We start from the raw sequence: 20671 nt of genomic DNA on the forward strand, positions 1-20671 counted from the left end.
AGCAGTCGTCTTATTTCAAAGTTATTGAAACTGTTTCTGGTTACAATCCTGGTTTCATCGGAGGCCCCGCTTCCCCTCTGCGCCGCGTCGTGCGTCGGGGGTCCGTTCGGGGGGTGCTTCCGGGTTGCCGTCTCTGCTCGGAGGAGCTCCTTCCATAGCATCGTCATTGTCTCCGCACTCGGGTGCCCCCTCCTCTGACGGGAGTTCATTATTTCTCTGGCTGGGATTTTGCAGTCTTTCAATGAAGAGGTTTACAGACTGTTCTAATTGATCAAAATCAGAAACACACTCATCACCCCCGCTAGGAAAGTCATAATCGCAATTCGGGGAGTAGACCGGAGACACACTTCCGACTCTTGCCACCAAATCATTGACCAAATTATCCAACCGATCAAAATGCTCGGTTGTTATGTTTACACCCCGAAACCCTCTTTGGCCATTGGATATCAAAGTTAACACATCCTCTAATTCGGCTTGTAAATCATTGAGATCAGAGTTTTCATCAGCCATCTTGTTGTTTAATAATCAAATGAGTCACATTCCAGCACAGTTTTCACATCAGCGTGCGGAGCAAATCATTCATCATCAGACTCCTCTCAATAACATTCCAGACGACGCTCTCAAATCTGTGCTCAACGGCCCTATTGAAAAGCAGCCTCGATCTTCGTAACCGCCTCCTCCCTCGTAGTCCCGGACGAGCGGAATCTGATTGAAAACAGTCTTGAGTTAGTCACAGGCCATAGAAACAACCCTCTTTAAAAAAAAAAAAAGAAACTTACCGGAACGACCCCTTGGAAGAGGAGTCCCCGGACGACGCACGGGGGTTCGCCTCGCCTGTTCCGGGACGCGCTGCTCAGCTAGAAGCACAGGGGCCCCGCTCTAGGAAGTTGAAGGCTCCACGCTCGGCTGTCTGGACAGCACGTGTTCCAGCTCGCCGATTAGACACTCCTCTTCAGGGCTCCGCGGTTCTTGTTGTTGTTGTTGTTGTTGTTGTTCTTGTGGCTGCTGCGGCGGCTCCGGGGTGGATGGCGGCGCATTGACGACGCACTCGCCGGCAGTAAATATCTCTCCGGGGTCCGGTGACACCTCCAGAAGAGCGTCGTCTGATACTGCGTGAAAAAAAAGGAGAGTTTATTTCAACAGAACCGGCAGAATAAAAACGATATAATCATGCTTCACAATATCCGTACTCACCGTCGAGACTGTGATCGGTCCATGGCGGCTGATGGATCTCAGCGTCTTTTTTTCAGAAAAAATAAAACAGCCGTTATGGTCAGCACGCTCAAATGTTGATCGGCTTATATTATGTAATAACTGACCGACGAATCTAAGGGCCTCTCCGGTTGGGAAGGCGTTGAATGCTTGTTGAGCCGCCTGGTGCCTATACTGCAGTTGGAATTGTTGGCTCTGGCGACGCTGTAGCGCAAGGCGATCTGCCGTAAAAAGAAAACTGTTTCAAGGCATGCTACAGTCTAATAATGGTTGATTTTGCAAAAGAAGTCATACTTACGGAGTGTAGCGCTCTCTGACAGACGAGCCCCGCGGGCGGCTTGAGATGCAGGAGCTGACGCGGACGAAATTTGTTAGCGCATATTTTCAGGAGAATCAAAGAAATGAGAGTCGTCGGAGCTTTACCTCGAATCATACCGCTGCTTCAACGTCCGACGAGGATCTAGCGTGAAGGCCTGGGTTCGGGTTGATTCTGACGCTTCAACTCCGCCTATATTTATACCAGGTTTCTCCATAAAAGTCACCCTCAGAAACTGATCAAATGGTTTTACAACAGCCCCTGGGGACACCCTCACACCTCTTGTTTCGCATAACAAATCAACATAGTGTTACAACATAATATTTCCAAGGAGGGCTCCCCCGAACACTCCTGCGGTGTAACGGGTTAAAGCGGTATTTTTGTATAATCATGTTTCGATTGGTATTATAACGCTGTGTTTTTTAACCGTTCTTCCGGCGCCTGGTGGAATCGCCTTATTGCACCGGGGGTGAAGATGTTTACATTCTCACTCCTACATGCGAGGGGGCCATGCTGTCAGAAGGGATGGGGCATCGAGTTTCAAAGACGTGATGCATTAGCTTTATGACTTCAGGGGTTGTGGGATCAGATAGGGTAAAAAGCAGATGCGGACCATAAATAATTGGTCAGTCAAACACAACATTAAGGGGCGACAGAATCTTAAGGGGGGTGAGAGGTTGTTTGTTGAGTTGAGTTGAATGATCTCTTCCCCTCTATTACAGAGTGTGTGTGCGTGCGTGCGTGGGTGCGTGCGCACGTGCGTGTGTGCGTATGACTGCAGACCGAGAGGACTCCTCTGACCAACAGCACAGAGGACTATCATCGATGTAAGGGTATATGCTTTGCAAGTTGCAGATGTTGCTGTTGTACATCAGCAGCGCACTCTAATACTGCATATGCATTTGTTTCAAAACCTGTTCTTTCTAAAACAACGCAGGGCCGACTTGACGCATAAAGGAAGGGAAGGAGGACTGTAGAAGGATACCAGGCCACCGCAGGCCTGTGAACTCAGATACACACGCAGAGGAATGCGACACCCCAATGATACAGAGAGCACAGCCTAAAGAAGGATACACAGAAAGCACCGGTGGCTCATATATATAATATATCTGCATACATACTGGCGTTCGATGATCACATCGTCCTTTAACACGGTGGATTAAAGTTCAACAGACCTATGAATCTCGGGGTTAAAGAACAGGTACACTTTGACTTTCGGTGTTAAAGTTCAAGTGCACTTTAACATTCGAGGTTGAAGATCAAGTGCACTCTAACATGGCAAGTTCAACGGTGAAAAGATCAAGTGACCTTTGACCTAGAGCTGTCAAAAACAAAGTTGATCGAAAGTTTCTGCTAATGTGCGGATCCTGCAGCATTAACACCTGCACACACACGGTCCGACTTAGGCGCAGACCAAACTTAAATGAATTAGGACAACATATTCACGAGAGAAGTCTGCTACTCAATCACCCAAGCTCAATTCCACATTGGATGGTGGATGTATGAAGAAAACACAAGTAGTTTGTACTTAGTAGAGATTCGTACATTTCCACTTACACAGTTTTCTGGATTTGAACTTATGCCAAATTTAGTCTAGAAATCTATATCTATATCTTTTGATAACCCTGTCCAGCCTGCCCCTCACTATGATGCTGCTTCTCCAGCAGACCACACCGTACCGGATGGCTGATGCCACCACAGAGTCATAGGTCTTCAGGAGTGGCCCCCTCAGTCTCCTCAGGAGGTACAGTAGAGTCTGCTCTGACCTTACTGTACAGTGCCTCACTGTTATGAGTCCAGACTGCCGTTGGGAAAAAATCCACCACCATCTTCTCGTTTTCCTTGCATTGATCAGGAGGTGGTTTCACTGGCAGATCTAGGTAGGTTCCTACTGCAGAGCGGAGGTGACCCAGGACCAGTCTCTACAGTGTCTTCATCAGATGGAACGTGAGAGCCACTGATCTGAAGCTGCTGAGGTCCCTAGCCTGTGGTGTCTGGTGTGGTCATAACTCCAAACAGTTGACGCCATCTGGTCCTGCTGCTTTCTTACCTGGTAGCTCAACAGGTAGAGCATTGGCCTCTGAGTCATAGGGTTTCAGAGGTTCAAGCCCTATTTTTGGCACCAGGTGTCTCCTTAAGCATTAGACTTCACACTAGCTTGCACTGTACTGTGGCTAATGTTTCCCCAACGTAGTGTCAGTAAATTTTAATTATTATTGAGTGTTGAGTTTCTTTTTCACAGAAGTGAATCTGAAGGTTAACAAGAACCAGGGAAATGTATACTGGTATAAAGAAAAGAGAAACTAGTAATAACCATTATCACCTTCAGAGATTATGCATACTGTAAGATTATGTCATTCAGTCACTTGGCCAGGCAGCCAGCTAGCCAGTTTCAACCGCTTGAGGCAATAGAGCCTATCCCAGGTAACTCAGTGCACAAGGCAGGGTACACACTGGACAGGTCATCAGTCACTTAAATAAAAAAAAAATTATTAAAGGACAGGTTGTCTCATGTGGAACAAAACAGCATAAGGTTTGATCTTCTTGAAGTGTGAAAAGACAGATGCTTATTGTTATTTATTTGATAGTTTAAATCTGCTCTACTTTCACATGTAACAAAAACACAACCTGAGCTGAATGAGAGGAAATGTACAACAATAATAAACTTAACTGATTAAAGAGATTTGTATATATTTACTACATGAAATAATAATCATTGTATCCTGGATCATTTAGATATTGACAGATACACGGTCACAGCTTAACTAAATGATGTCATTACCAGTCTGTTCATTCCTGGAATCCTGACAATGTACAGTAATGTTTAGCCTGAATAAAGCTGGTCCAACATTTAAAAATTTTTTTCTGATACTTCATACCAACACAACAAAACGTCCGTCTAAATCCTGACACATCACATTATCCTACTAATTCTTATGTTTCAAAACAATAAATAATAAGTAAGTGTTTGCTCACAGCAGTGTTTAAAAGAATGGCTTTAAAGAGGTAAAGGGTGGTTCTGGGGCCATTGTTCTCCAAGCTTTAAGGCTTAGTGCAGGTGGAATTTCAGTTTCATTATTACCCTTAATTCAGATGAATAATAACACCACTTGAAAAGTGAACAATGTCAATGACATTAAGTACAGCTTTCTAGTGTGACCACATTCCAGAAACAACAATAGGAACAAAGAAACCAGTAGTGTAATGGTCAAGTCAGTTCAGGTTTTTTATTGTACTGTATGTCATCTCATGGCACTTTACAATGTGAGCTGCTGTTCTTTGATGTAACAGGAAGAAGTGGCTCTATTGTTTTCTGTAGAATGCTGTCAAACTAAGAAGGTGTCTTTAATGTCATTGTATTCTTCACTGTACAAGAGTTGTTATTACATGTCTTAATTAATGTTAATGTTAATTAATGTTGATGGCCCTTCTTTCTTTACACTTTTTTCACATCCCTGTGTGCCTACTCTAAGTTCTAAACTTATATTAGGAGGGGAATTTAATTTAGTATGTAATCCAGAGTTTGACACGCTAAGTAAAGCTGTGAGCCACAGGACCTGGCATCAGTCGAGACCTTAAAACAGTGCATGGATGATTATGAACCTTGTGATGCCTGGCATTCTTTTCATCCCACCAAATACACCTTCTCGCCAGTTCACCACTCCCGCTCTCCTATATATTACATATATACAGGTAAAAGTAAATAACTGATGACACCAATATTGACACTATCACAATCAGTGATTATGCACCTTGTCTAAGACAGTTACACCTTCAAGCAGGAATTATAGATTTAATACATCATTACCTATAGACCAAAACTTCTTTAGTTATGTGAAGAGAGAGTGGGCAACCTTTATGGAAATCAACAATAAACCAGGAACCTCACCTTGTATTCTCTGAGAGACTAGATAAGCAGTAATACATGGTAGAATTATTTCATGCTCATTATACAAAGAAAAAAAAGTTAAATGAATCAGAATTTTAAAAAAAATTAACAAATCTCTAGAAATTAAATACGCTACCTCTCCAACCAATGGTGTTGGTGTTACATCCATCCATCTTAGCCATAGAAACATTTCTAAATAAACTAGAACTGCCAAAGTTAAAAGAAAATCAAGAACAACTGTGGAATCATCGCTGTCCTTAGCTGAACTACAGAAAAGCCCCAGGGCTGGATTTTTTCCCAGCTGAATTCTATACGGAAGATTCTGTATGAGCGGCTTGGGTCACGTTGCCTGTCCTCTCGAAACTGTTACCTAAGTTAGCAAATATGTGACTGAGAGATTATGTTTGGTTAAAAGAAGGTTTTCCACTGCTTACAATTTTCCCAAACCCAAAGTGGCTAGTGGTTAACCTAATGCTAACCTTAATACATAACACATAACCTACATAACCTGAAGGCACAGTATGTAAGCTCCCTGCCTACCACTTACAACTCGCTGGACTGCGTGTTCACAAGTGGCATTGTTCATCACCCGTCTGTCTCACCCTTTTGGTGAGCAATGTTATTTTACAGCTTTACTAACCTTGTACTGGAACACACAACACCAGAACCAGGCTTCTTTATCATAGTCTTCCTGCTGTCATTTATTATTATAATTATAATAATTGATTATTATAGTTGTGATATTGTATATCCCAACTATTATTTATTATTGTGTGATTATGTGTAATAATATATATGCATAGTTGTAGGTATGTAAATGTATTTATGTAGTATATGCATACACCTTAGCATTTGTATTAGTATTAATATTAACAATATTACTGCAGTTATTTATCTAGGTTACCAAAGGTGTATATTTATTTATTATGACATTTAACCTAATACATGTTGTTTTTTGAAGTTTTTTGAAAAAAGATTTGTTGCAACAAAAAAGTAAAAGCTCATAAAATTTCAAAAATTCGTAAAGTCAGTCATTATTCACAGTAGATGCTGAAGCTGGCAATAGACCATCTAATTACTGTATGTGATTGAGTAATGTCTGTTTGATGTTTAAAAAATAACCTTGGTTTAATATGAATTTAGGTTGAGGACGTTATAGGATTAATTAAGGGTTTACTACAATACACACAGCAGAGAAGCATTAAATTATGCAACAATTAGCTTAAAAAAGTTCTGGTTTAGCAGGTTAAACAGTAGACATATTCCTGTTTCCTGCTTGCTTTCATCTCTGCCAGTATGCTGCTTCTGGGTTTCTGGCACAGCTTCCCTGTCGTTCTTTATTTTTAAACATCCTTGATCCTTGTTCCTTGAATAAGCTCTAAGACTTAGATGAATTAGAGTTCATAGAGTTCAGGTTAACGTGTGTGACCAGCAAATCTAAATCTGCAGGATCTGCAAAAACTAAGAAGAGTCTGATGATTGTTTTTTATTAGTGGTTATTTGTAATAAATGGAACTCTGGGTCGCCATCAGTTCACACTTACTTAACCCCACACTTACTCAGAATCAGTAAAATGTCTTTCAATTCAATGCAGAGAGAATCCACTCGTTGACTCTTTCCATCAATCACAAAGTCAATCACATATGGGTGTTTACATAAAAAAAGAGCGTTCAGACGGATCTGCACAGTGTAAACATCTTGGCCGTGTTCGGTGGCATGCCGGTAAATAAAAAAACCTACAAATTAGCCGGTCCTGATCGTTATTGCAGGGCAACACGGTCCTCATCTATCAAACTTTGAATTGTTTAATAATGGCAGGCTGCTTTTGAACCAGAGGTGCGTATTGTTGCAACTTTCCCAGTGGGGAAGGCAGTGAAACACTAGGCATCATTGACATTAGCATACATTAGGTTCAGTGGCCTCTCTCCCCAGATGGGACAGCTCACAAAATGGGTAAATGTTGGAATTGACTTTGTGAGGCTTGCTTAATAAATCAAAAAACATAGAGCAAACACAAAGGACAAAAACACGCATAGACCAAACAAACCTTGACATAGGACAGGAACGCAAGTGAGATAACTAGACCAAGACAAAGTGTAACATCTGTGATGAATTGACAAAGAATATACCCAAATTAAGACTTTAAAAACAAAACTTAACAGGTAAACCAAATCAAACTCATTACAGGAAATGTTACTGTAAGGCAACAAACCAAAAGCACACTTAAATAAAACTAAACCAGAGCTGCTTGGAAGCCAAGTGGTAACAGGAACCCTGAGAGACCCACAGACAGAAACTTGGGTTGTTCTGCCATTTGTAGATTCTGCCTTAAGCAGAGTTTAACAGCTCTGTTTCCTGATTTGTAACATGTTCACTTTATGGCTTTCAGACAAGGAATAATTGTTAAAAAATACAACACACTTGTTTACTATGAAGGCACTAACACTCTGAGAAAGAAGCTCATTTACCTGTTTATCAAATGTTTAAAACAATAATTAATAAGTAAATGTTTACTCAAAACAACGTTTGATAGAAAAGGCTCTTTTTAAGTGTTAAATTATTCACCCTGGCGGGTGGCAAGTGTGGAAACTGTTCTGATCTTCTGTTCTGAGTGTGTAATCTCTAAAATCAACTGATAGGAGATCAACATTATATTTTTTAGTTTATATTTTATATTAAGGTTTGTATTTTCCTTGTTTCCTGCTTAATCTCTTACCTGCTCACCTCCTCTCAGGAGGCAACTTTCAAGATAAACATCCATCATCAGCACAGTTTGACTAATAACTAAGGAATGTTGCAGAGTGAAGGGACATTTTGCTTTTGAGAAATGCTCATGCTGTAAAAAGTAAAACACACCCATTCCCACAGACATCTATAAATGTGTCTGTGGTGGTTTCAGCAGCAGCACTGATCATCAGCCAGCAAGACTGGTCTCCAATCCTCAGCTGAGCACCATGAAGAAGCAGATCCTCTATGTGACTCTGGTCTGGGCTGTCTGCAGTACAGGTAACTGGTATTATTCTGTCTAGATCAGAGGTGGATCCTAGATTTGGATGATAGAACAGCTAACAATGGGCCCAGGCTGAGAGGTTCTGGTAGTGGATGAGACGTGTTTCATGGAACCACAGAAAGTTATGACTGTACTTAACATTTATAGCCTTTAGCTAATGAAGATTTCAGTTTTAACTAAACATCTTTAAAGGTGTATAAGAATTATATCATAATTCATTGAGTATTTCTCTCCTTGCTGCTAATGACGCACATATGCTAACAACAATGACCAGGTCCAACTCCAGCAGCAGCTCAAACAACGACAAGATCCATCATTCCAACCACGACCACAACTGTTGGTCCAACCACAATAACCACCACTCCCACTCCAACCACGACTACTGGTCCAACCACAAGAACCACCACTCCAACCACGACCACAACTGTGGGTCCGACCACAAGAACCACCACTCCAACTCCAACCACGACCACAAGAACCACCACTCCAACTCCAACCACGACCACAACTTCGGGTCCAACCACAAGAATAACTACTCCAACTTCCACCATGACCACAACTGCTACTCCAACCACGACCACAACTTCTGGTCTGACCACAAGAATGACCACTTCAACTCCAACCACGACCACAACTGCTGGTCCAACCACAAGAACCACCACTCCAACTCCAACCACGACCTCAACTGCTGGTCCGACCACAAGAGCCACCACTCCAAATCCAACCACAACCACAACTTCTGGTCCAACAACAAGAATCACCACTCCAACTCCAACCACGACCACAACTGCTACTCCAACCACGACCACAACTGCTGGTCCAACCACAAGAACCACCACTCCAACTCCAACCACGACCACAACTGCTGGTCCGACCACAAGAGCCACCACTCCAAATCCAACCACAACCACAACTTCTGGTCCAACCACAAGAATCACCACTCCAACTCCAACCACGACCACAACTGCTACTCCAACCACGACCACAACTGCTGGTCCGACCACAAGAACCACCACTCCAACTCCAACCACGACCACAACTGCTGGTCCAACCACAAGAACCACCACTCCAACTCCAACCACAACCACAACTGCTACTCCAACCACGACCACAACAGCTGGTCCGACCACAAGAACCACCACTCCAACCACGACAACAACTGCTGGTCCGACCACAAGAATCACCACTCCAACTCCAACCACGACAACAACTGCTGGTCCGACCACAAGAATCACCACTCCAACTCCAACCACGACCACAACTGCTGGTCCGACCACAAGAACCACCACTCCAACACCAACAACGACCACAACTGCTGGTCCAACCACAAGAACCACCACTCCAACTCCAACCACGACCACAACTGCTGGTCCGACCACAAGAACCACCACTCCAACCACGACCACAACTGCTGGTCCGACCACAAGAACCACCACTCCAACTCCAACCACGACCACAACTGCTGGTCCGACCACAAGAACCACCACTCCAACTCCAACCACGACCACAACTTCTGGTCCGACCACAAGAATCACAACTGCTACTCCCATCACGACCACAACTTCTGGTCCGACCACAAGAACCACCACTCCAACTCCAACCACGACCACAACTGCTGGTCCAACCACAAGAACCACCACTCCAACTCCAACCACGACCACAACTGCTGGTCCGACCACAAGAGCCACCACTCCAACCACGACCACAACTGCTGGTCCGACCACAAGAGCCACCACTCCAACCACGACCACAACTGCTGGTCCGACCACAAGAACCACCACTCCAACTCCAACCACGACCACAACTTCTGGTCCGACCATAAGAATCACAACTGCTACTCCAATCACGACCACAACTGCTGGTCCGACCACAAGAACCACCACTCCAACTCCAACCACAACCACAACTTCTGGTCCAACCACAAGAATCACCACTCCAACTCCAACCACGACCACAACTGCTACTCCAACCACGACCACAACTGCTACTCCAACCACGACCACAACTGCTGGTCCGACCACAAGAACCACCACTCCAACCACGACAACAACTGCTGGTCCAACCACAAGAACCACCACTCCAACTCCAACCACAATCAGAACTGCATCAACAACAAATACATTTCCAACGACTCCTCCTCAAACAAACACTACACCAACAACAGCGGCAGCTACTATTCATCAACGGACTCCATGCTTCAACCCAGAAAACCGTTTGCTGGTCCAGCAACAGGAACAGTTGTTTGCAGAGCAACAACTGCTGATCCAACAGCAGCAGTTGCTCTACCAGCAGGAACAAGTGCTGACACAACAACAGCAACAGTTGTTTGGACAGCTACAACTCCTGGTTGAGCAACTACAACAACAGTTATATGCACAGCGTGACCTGCCGTTCGAGCAACAGCGACAGTGCTACCAACAACAAGATGGCCTGTTACAACAACAGCAACAGTTGTTTTCACAGCAACAACTGTTGATCGATCAACAGGAGCTGTTGAGTGCACAGCAGCAACTGGTGGCCCAGCAACAGGAACAGTTGTTTGCACAGCAACAAGAGCTGTTCCAGCAGCACCAAGCCTTTTTCCACAGCCCAGTTCGACCATTCTAACAGTACTTTGAAAGTTCGGGTATTCACAGATTTTTTTCTTCTGATTTTTATTCTCTGTCATGATCTTTTCTGATTTTGCAATCAGTTATAGTATTTGAATAAGTCGTTCTATCCTGAACAAAGTCTTTGGGTTTGGGTTAGTGCGTGGGTCTTTATTGTAATACTGTGACTCTGAAGGTGTGTTAGTGATGAGACGTCAAGTCACTACATGAATAAAATGTTAATGAACTGTACTCTACATATTTGCACATCATTCTACTGAAGCAGCGGTGTCATGGTGGTGCGGTGGGTAGCAGCGTCGCCTCACGTTCCGATTTCCGGAGGCGGCCCTGGTGCCTTTCTGTGTGGAGTTTGCACGTTCTCCCTGTGTTTGCGTGGGTTCTCTTTGCGCATTAGGTTGATTGGCCTCTCTCCATTGCTCGTAGGTGTGAGTGTGTGTGTGTGTGTGTGTGAATGGTTGTCTGTGTCTGTGTTGCCCTGCAATGGACTGGCGACCCGTCCAGGGTGTACCCTGCCTCTCACCCATAGCCAGCTGGGTTAGGCTCCAGCACCCCGCGACCCCGCATATGAGAATAAGCGGCTTGGAAAATGAATGGAATGGATTCTACTGCAGCACGACAGTCTCCAGTCAGTCCACCACCCAGTGCTACACGAGCTCTCAGCACAGTTCAAACTATTAACCATTACCAGTTCAGGACAAAATCACTACTGAGGTTCCTCTCAGACAGAGGTTCTATTCACAGCTCTGAGGAAATTTGCATCTGTAATCTGGTTTTGGAAATAGGTTGGTGAGAAGCGTGTAAAATTAACTAACTAAAATCATTTGTTTGACAGCAAGGATGAGTATCCAGTTTCACAGCGTTCCACAAAGATAAGGAACTTGCATCTGTTGAATAAAGTCGGAATAAGGAAAGGAAATGAAGGAAAGCCCCTTATTAGTCCCACAGTGGGGAAATTTGTTCTCTGCATTTTGACCCATGCCCCTTGGGCTAGCGCAAATTGTTTTGCTCAAGGACACACCTGATGCCGAGGTGGGGGACTGAACTGCAGACCTTTTGCCTTCTGAGGCCGACGCTCTACCAACTGAGCTACCAGGTTGAGAGGAAGCGCAGCCAGGATGAGAAACAGCAGCTAGATCAAGCCAAGTGTAGATAGTTGGGATAACTGCATGGTCACGGCATTCTTAGACAGACCACGAGATCGTTCAGAATTATGGATGTGCAATGGAGAAAAGCTGTGCGACATACTTCTTGCAAACTGAGCAACAGCTGCTAATGGAAGCCTACGATGAAGTCAGTGGGATCATTTATAAAAAGGGAAATACATGCCATAATAAAACAACGAGGAAAAAGCATGGCAAACTATAGCGGACCGATTAAATGCGTAAGGATTCCAAATTACTAATACTACTGTCATAATTAAAAATCAGTATGTTGCTTGTCATTTACAGAAATTAACAGTTGAACTCTTTAATTTTATTTTTGCCTAAGAACAAACGTGTGGCCAAAAACGAACCTGGCAGGCATCCCAGGACTTCACCACAGCAAAAGAGGTGGCGCTGGAGCTGAACAAGGAAGCCGGTGATGGAAGGTATCCAGGAAGGGACATCTACTGATTCTTGCCCAGAAAGAGAAACTGGTCTCTTCATACAAGGTACATTTTTTCCATAATACTGCACATGAAAAATAAGACCAAATACGCTTCATGTGGACTCTCTGACTTTGCCTTGCAGCATCTGGTAACACAGTTTTACTCCTGGAGCCACCAGACCATGTTCTCCTTGTGAGTACACTTCATCAAGATCACAAGATATGCATGTTTTATCAAAGCTGTCAATACAAGTTCTACTGAATATGTCAGGAGGCAAGCACATCTGCTACAGTGGAACGTACTTCTGCAGACAAGGAAACCGTGTCACTAGACAAAAGGATTGGGCAGCCAACTCCTCCCGTAGCGCGGGGAACCACGTGACCAATTCCGGAACTCCCGGAAGCGAGCGTTGATCTGCTCTGAAGCAGCCGAAGCCATGTGGACACTAAGGTGCAAAAACGAAACAAAACACGGAGCAAAAACAAAAGCATGCACACAAAACACAGACAAGCTAACACGGACTAACACTTAGCTGGCTAGCTGGGATCTGGATGGTTGGTGCATTCTGTTACGGACAAGGGTCAAACTGGACTGAACAATATTCTAACACACACTCACCACGAGTGGGAAACAGGCTACAATGGCCACCAAACTGAACTGGGAGAGAAGACCCAAATGCAACGACCCACAGACAGGACTGACGACAAATGGTTTAATAATAAAACATACAGAAAGGACAATACAAACTAAGGACGCTGAGTATGCAGGATAAACCAGAAAACAAAACATGCAAACTAACACATAAAACTCACAGGTAAACTAAAGATCGCTGCAGAGCAGGAAACTAAATTACTATCCTAAAACACAAAACATGCAAACAACAGTATCAAACGTAATCAGCGAACAAACATACAAACCTGGACAGAGCACGATGGCACGGTAACAACACATAATGTGACGAGTAATAAGTAACAAGTAATGCACCAACAAAGACACAAGTTTGTGCACAAACTGAGACCTTAAATACAAGACAAGACAGGTGAACCCAATCAAACTAATACAGGAAACACAAGACAGGAAACAAGGACACAAAACCAAAAGGGTGAAACCAGGCTGCCCCTGGTGGCGTGGTAGCCGAGTCACAACAGATAAGACACTGAGGAAACTGAAATTTGAAATCTGGATATTAGAAAGAGACGTAAGTGATTTCAGTTCACACTAACCATGACTGTAACGCAATGCATTTACTCATTGTTATTGTTTTCTCTCCAAAGTTCCAAGCTGACAAGTGACCACAACGCAATAAATGAATAAAACCTGAAACTGTGCTCTTTCTTTTATTATGGATGTCTTGTACACTAGTGTATATACTTATTTATTCAATAAAGTGAAACTAAAGTTTGAGGACAGTCTGTGCTAATAGTTCTCAGAAAATGGAGAGTACACATGAATTAGTGACACATTATCCTTTATAAATCAAAACAAAAACAAAACAATTAACTGAAATAATTCAGTATGTACTGTTCTCTGACCAGTTTACCATTTCTGTCATCTGGAAAAATGACTACATTGTCCCAGTCAATATAATTAACAACTCTCGGGGCTCTCTCTTTTCTCAGGCTGGCAGTATTATGCAGCACAGAACAGTCCACAGCCCTGTCTGGGCATGGTTATAGGCCTGTTGTGTTGGAGTTTGGGGATCTGCCAGGGGTGTCCGCAGGAATGTGTCACAGGCATAGCCTTTGTCACCTAGCAGCACACCAGAGAAATCACCTGTGAATATAAAATCATTCATAAAACTATCTGGGAAATCTTTTTATACAAGACTCATGGTCTAAGCCAGACCACTTTGTTAAGGCAGGTCGCATTACAGATCAGCGAAACATGTAGGCAGTTATTAATGTCATTAAATGCACAGATTTAATTTATGTAGCACTGATACTAACCAGAATTTGTGCTTACCTGAACATTGATACTATGGAAGGGTTTCCTGTTGATGTACTCTCCCTCATGTGCCCCTGAGGGCCGTGTTATATGGACATGGGTGACATGAGTGTCCAACTGTGTCACTTTAATGTAATATAACTCCTTCTTGATGTGAACAAATCTTCTGTGGCCAGGGAAGGTGACGAAGATGTGAGCAAGTGATTTCAGTGCTAGACAAATGGTTCTTATTGTGTGGCAAATTGTGCCTTTATTGAGGTTCTCGGCGTCTCCAACTGAATAGAGAAACATGCCACTTGCAAAGAATCACAGAGCTACACACACCATCTGTGGCACAGTGAGAACGTGTCTCAGTTTTGTCCTGTGCTGTATGTTTGGACCCAGCAGCCTGCACAAATATATGGGGTGCCAAATGTAAAAGTAGCACCTATAACTAGTTTTCTCACATTTAGTTAAATTACACCACATGTTTTCTCACATTTAGTTAAATGTTCAAAAGTCTAAATGTAAATGTTAAATATAAATGTAAATGTTAAATGTTAAATCTAAATGTCAAATGTAAATGTAAATGTTAAATGTAAATGTTAAATGTAAATGTTAAATGTTAAATGTTAAATGTAAATGTTAAATGTCCGCCAAGTGTAAAACTGAATATTCATGATATATGCAAATACCCTATTTGGGGTATTGCAGTTCTCCTGGACTCAATACCAGCAGCATCAATCCTTTGTACAGACTGTCTGATATGACATCTCTGCACCACAATGTTTTTTCGAATGTAAATGTCCAATCAGCATAATTTCTCCTATATTGGGATGTTCGGATTTGATTTCATTGATGGTTGCATCTAATTCTTCGTCAGAAATGTTGCAAAATCTTGTGTGCCTTATGTTGTATTCCCGCATGAGCTTGTACAACGTAGGCCGGGAGATCTGCAGGACTTTTGCCACTTCAGTAGGTGTTGTGCCAAGCGCCAGCAAACTCTCAATGTCCTCTCTGGAGATGGAAGTTTGCTCATGCTATAAAGGGAGAAAGAAATAAGGATACTCAGTAATTTTTCAATGCAAAACATTATATCCTTTTAATGTTTCCTATTACATGTGTACATGAAGCAAAACTTGCTTCATGTACACTGGTGAAGTTAAAATGACATGGAAAAAAGTTAATATATTGTAAATTAATCAAAGCACAATATCATGCGTGATATGGACAAAGCAGAGCTATAACACTCGTCTCTGAAAAAGCAGAATCCACGGTTCCATCACATTCTGACATGGGCACTGTTTGAATGCATGGCCTTTTTTGAGTCTTTTTGTCGCCCTGTGCATTAATGTAACCACAGCATCACTTACTGATCTCAGTGATGTGACAGCAGTAGCTAGGCTGGCAGTGGCTGTGCCTGGGTGCCTGTGTGTGTCACCTGGTAGTGTGGAGACCGGAAATAAGAGCTTGTATTTTAATATTGACGGTTTTGATTGACTTTAAAGGAGTCATATCATGCTTTTCATTCTAAAAAAATATTAGACTTTAATGTCTCAGTAAGGTCTCTGTAAATTTTCAACCCATAAAACCCTTTAGATCGTCCACACTGCCCCTGTCAATGTGTGGTTTTCACTCTCCATCAGCAAACGCTGTGTTTTCTGGGCGTGTCGCAAGCGAAGCTGCTCACCACACCTCTGTGCGGAAGCGCATACCTTTTTTGTTGTTGTTTTTTTTTTTAAATTGGCTCCATGGATACGAGCCACCGCACGGTTAGGATACAATAGGTGGCAGTAGTGCGACATTGAGAATACAATCCACCGCCATCCTCCACAGAAGAAGACCCACTACAGGACTGCACGACATTAGTCAGCTGATTCGTAGCGTAGTAGAACCATACGTCTACGATCCCGAATCTGACCCTGAAGCTGAAGAGGAGGCTGTTGAAGTCACCACATTTCGGCTGATGCAAGATGTGTCTCATTGGTAATGTCGCATTTACTTCAATTTAATTGATTTATGCAAAGCGACTAGCGGTTGCTAATGCGTATGCTAAATGGCGTGTGCAGCTTCAATATTCACAACACGACTTACCTGGAAAACTCTCGTTAATAGAAAACACTACTTTAGATTACATTATACAAATAAATAAATTTGAGAGCATAGCTGAAATAATATAAATACATTTTACATTTACACATTTCACTGTTTTGTCTTACTTGTGCTGCTGCTCTGACAATTTTATTTAAAAAATGTGCATTAATATTTAGAGCAATCACTGCATGACCTACCTGGGAACAAAAAGCATTGGTTCAAATTATATATTGACCTAACGTATTTTTACTGCTTTTAATTATGTTTTTTGTCATTCATGATAAATTTGACAGTAATATGTCTCTGTATCTAAAGTTGTTACAGGTATCTAGTCTACAGAGGCTAGTGAGCTGGTGCTGAGGATTCCTGGGGTGAAGAATCTGAGTTGCCATCTCTTCATGCTTGGGTTGTAGATGAAGGCAGTTTCCTGATGGATAAAACACTGAAACACTCATAGTATGATTCATGTAGACCACCTGTAGAATAACTCCTTTACCATTTGAGTAAAAATGTGTTTTTTGTGAGTGCAACACTCATTAAGAATTTTTTTTAACTTTATTTATATATAATTTATATGCGTTTTATTTATGGCCGCTTCAACTTTATAGCTTACCATATTAGAAAGAGAAAAACATGTAATTTCAATACTATGATTTCCCAAATAAAAGTGTTTTCCCTTCAGAAACAGAGTTCAGTGAAATACATAATAGTTAAAGCCAACTTTATTGTAAACCAAAAAAATACAATGTATAGGTTACTGAGTTAATTAAGAAGTCTGGGGGTTTGAGGACGAAGGAGAAGCTTTTGCAGGGCCTTGCAGACGAAATGCATGAAAGTAGGGTAAACAGGGAGATGTGGTGATCCTTGTTCTCATCACTATTTGGAAGACTGAGCGGAAGCAGTCCTCTACCAGATGGAAGCTTTGGCTGTCCTCACCATCACCTCATCAAAACAAAAGGTAGTGCAATCAGAATTGTAGATTAGTGAAATGTTAATTATTATGTAGGTCAAAACCTTCTCTAATGTAAGAACACACAATTCCAGACAAAAAATTAAACCAAACAAGAGGACAGGCCTGTCTGTGCTAAAACAACAGATAAACAGTTGTTACAATTCAAATATAAAATCTAAACAGTATATACCAATTAAAATCTTCTATTACCTATCTTACTGTTGGTACATACAAACTTACATACCTTTACTCCTGAGCTGGGCAGCAGATGTCTGTGTACCAACAGTCTGCAGTGATTTCTCTGTTTGACAGCCTCCTTGCATGTGGGCAACTGGGATTTGCCCTCCTACAGTATAGAAAAGACTGTTACATTTACTGTAAATTGTATTGGTCCTACAAATATAATGGCTATGGTACAAGCTATCGGTAACTGACCAGATAAGCAGCAGGTATTGTAGAGATGTGACTAATTAGCAACTAAGCTTGAAACACAACACAGTAATCATTCCAACTAATCATGTTAGAATTTGATAGAACAATGACATAACCCCAAATCACAAGTTGATTTAGGCTCTGACACAGGACGGGTTAATAACAAACACAACCGCGTTCTTCTGCAGGTTCTTTTTGTAGCGATCGACCAGCTGTAGCTCTAAAGTGCAAAGGCCTAAAGGCATGCTAACGGCTAATGCAACACACAAACAGGAGCGGCAGCACGTCAACAGGACAAAAGCTCGATCCACCGCTTCCTGCCTGTCGCCGATCGAAGGCCCATCGCTATTAGCTGTTCCCCACACAGGTGTGTGGTTGCACCAACTCAGAGTAGCACATTTGAAAGGGACAAAGGCTCAGTTGACTCACTGTGGCCGTTAGCGACGCTAGCGATTAGCTTGTCTCACATGTGGGTTACTGCATTTTAAACAGACCCAACTAACATATTTAGATATCACAAGTATCAAGCACAAACTTACTACAGCGAGCTAGATCCACCGCTTCCTGTCTGTCGCCGCTGGAAGGGCGATAACGATCAGCTGTTCCCCACAGGTGTATGTGATTACAGAAAAAGGACAGACGCTAGACCCACCGCTCCCTGCCTGTAGCCGCTCGATGCCGATAGTCATTAGCTTTTCTCCACACAGGTGTGTGGCTGCAGGAGCCCACATGAGCACATTTGAAGGGGACAAAGGCTCGGTCGAATGGCTGTAGCCGTTAGCATAGCTAGCTAGTAACTTGCCCCACACATAGGTTACTACATTTAAACGGACAAACTAACATTTTAAAACATTATAAATATCAAGCATGTACTTACTTCAGTGAGTGGATGACGGACTTTAGGAATAGATCCTTTTTTTCCAACAGGAGCCGTTAAACAAATCCAGCATTGTACGCACCCTCGTTTGAAATGCACATACGTATAAATGCTGAGGCAGTGTTTCTGGCACCGGTCCGTTAAAAATAAAAGTGACCCACAAATCCTCACTTGTTGATCCCTTGTTAAAGTGAATAGACTTTGGTGTTGGTTAGAACACCCAAGAACCGAACTATTTCTATGGGAGGACTTGGGCGCTGTCGTGCTGGTCTGTTCACGGTGAGTGAGAGGGGGGAAATGGCGGAAGTCCAGTTTTGGTTCGGGATCATTGTGGGGGTGGTGGTTCAGGATTTGCAAGGAGAACTTTCAACCAGTATGACGAAACCCGGGGAACGGCCTCAGAGTAGGTCGTGGCTGTTTTCATTGGATGAGAAAATTTACGTTTTCAAAATGTGAAAAAAGCAGGAAATGCATTTCTACCGTGCTCAGTGTGTGTATATGTGACCCATAGAGTCATAGGGACGCTCCAAAATGTCTAAAAAGTGGATTTTGCATGATATGGGCCCTTTAATAGTCAATCAATACATAGTCATACATAGTCTTACATACAATGTTTTCATTTAGAAAAAGTTAAAAGCAAAAAGTAGCAGAATAGAATAAGGAGTCGTTTAATAAAGTTGAACAGCTTAGAGAAAAAGGATCGGTCCCAAAACCTTTGTTTATACTGTAGCTTGCAACTACCTTACGTAAGACGGCTAGCTAGTAAAGTTAGCTAACTGTAATTCCCGATAGGTGCAATAGAAATATTCCATTCAAACCTACTTAACTCACCGTTAATGGTGTATTCAACGCCTGCGGAACAGCACCTTGAAGTGCAGCCCGCACACCTGCCGTTACAGCCCGTTCCATTTCTGATAACGGGAGAGAGCCGGAGCTGACGGCCATGATGGCTTCATTAGACTTCAGCTTTCCCTCAAGTATTGTCCGCCGATCCAGAGTCAGATGTGGGCGGGGCTGTGCGCACGGCTTGAGGTGTGTGAGTCCGCGTCACTGATCTGAGATGAGCACCACGAGCGACGTTTGAGGGTAGGAGTGGAGGGTATTTGCATATATCATGAATATTCAGTTTTACACTTGGCGGACATTTAACATTTACATTTAACATTTACATTTAGATATATTATTTAGATTTACATTTAACATTTAGATTTACATTTAACATTTAGATTTAAGATTTAACATTTACATTTACATTTAACATTTACATTTAGACTTTTGAACATTTTACTAAATGTGAGAAAACGTGTGGTGTCATTTAACTAAATGTGAGAAAGCTAGTTATAGGTGCTACTTTTACATTTGGCACCCCATACAAATAGTGAATGCCATCACCAGAGAACCTATACCCCTCATTCACAAAGTTATCCACAAAGGCCAGTGGATCAGACCTGTCCCTAAATACTTTCTTACGCCTGAATGCTCTTCTCAGTATTAACACTTCCTCATCTAGTACGTCATTCAAAAATGGGCATGCTATCTTGAAGAGGAGATGTGGTATCAGATTTGAGCCTTTATATACTACATATGGGCCTCATCACACACTTAAATGAAATCATCTTTGCAGACTTATTAGTGTTATGGGAAAAATTCCTTACTTCTATGCAGTTATTATACGACTTATGACTTATGTTCTGCAATTAATATCTTATGTTTTGTCTTACTGTATGCATTTGACATTTCACCTACTGTAGATTGTTCAATGGTTGTCT

The 20671-nt window shown here is 42.4% G+C and overlaps 2 protein-coding genes and 1 long non-coding RNA gene across 6 annotated transcripts; 1 reads left to right on the forward strand and 2 right to left on the reverse strand.

Moving 5' to 3' along the window:
- Window positions 1-393: 393 nt before the first annotated feature.
- LOC114844469 (transcription factor SPT20 homolog) lies at window positions 394-5882 on the reverse strand. Of its 3 annotated transcripts, XR_005896918.2 has the most exons (6): window positions 1636-5882; window positions 1511-1564; window positions 1320-1433; window positions 1195-1239; window positions 780-1109; window positions 394-705 (listed from the first exon to the last, which is right to left on the reverse strand). XR_005896918.2 is itself a non-coding variant. In XM_041068240.2 (5 exons), exons 1-5 carry the CDS (start codon window positions 1643-1645, stop codon window positions 880-882), a joined length of 453 nt encoding a protein of 150 aa, XP_040924174.1. In that variant the 5' UTR covers window positions 1646-5882; the 3' UTR covers window positions 394-879. The 3 variants fall into 3 exon arrangements, 2 of the variants coding, with proteins under 2 accessions (XP_040924174.1, XP_040924173.1); XM_041068240.2 differs by having other exon boundaries at window positions 394-1109; XM_041068239.2 differs by having other exon boundaries at window positions 403-1109; window positions 1511-4534.
- A 2811-nt stretch (window positions 5883-8693) lies between these two features.
- On the forward strand, window positions 8694-10912 carry LOC129603315 (probable cyclin-dependent serine/threonine-protein kinase DDB_G0292550). The gene has a single exon (XM_055503911.1). It carries the CDS (start codon window positions 8694-8696, stop codon window positions 10776-10778), a length of 2085 nt encoding a protein of 694 aa, XP_055359886.1. The 3' UTR covers window positions 10779-10912.
- A 1858-nt stretch (window positions 10913-12770) lies between these two features.
- On the reverse strand, window positions 12771-19670 carry LOC129603270 (uncharacterized). 2 transcript variants are annotated; one of them, XR_008693019.1, is made up of 4 exons: window positions 18903-19670; window positions 15921-17939; window positions 14587-15587; window positions 12771-14373 (listed from the first exon to the last, which is right to left on the reverse strand). It is a non-coding gene; the product is annotated as an uncharacterized LOC129603270 (long non-coding RNA). The 2 variants fall into 2 exon arrangements; XR_008693018.1 differs by having other exon boundaries at window positions 12771-14397.
- Window positions 19671-20671: the final 1001 nt, after the last annotated feature.

This window comes from Betta splendens, chromosome 17 (genome assembly GCF_900634795.4).
Source record: "Betta splendens chromosome 17, fBetSpl5.4, whole genome shotgun sequence".
Classification (NCBI taxonomy): domain Eukaryota; kingdom Metazoa; phylum Chordata; class Actinopteri; order Anabantiformes; family Osphronemidae; genus Betta; species Betta splendens.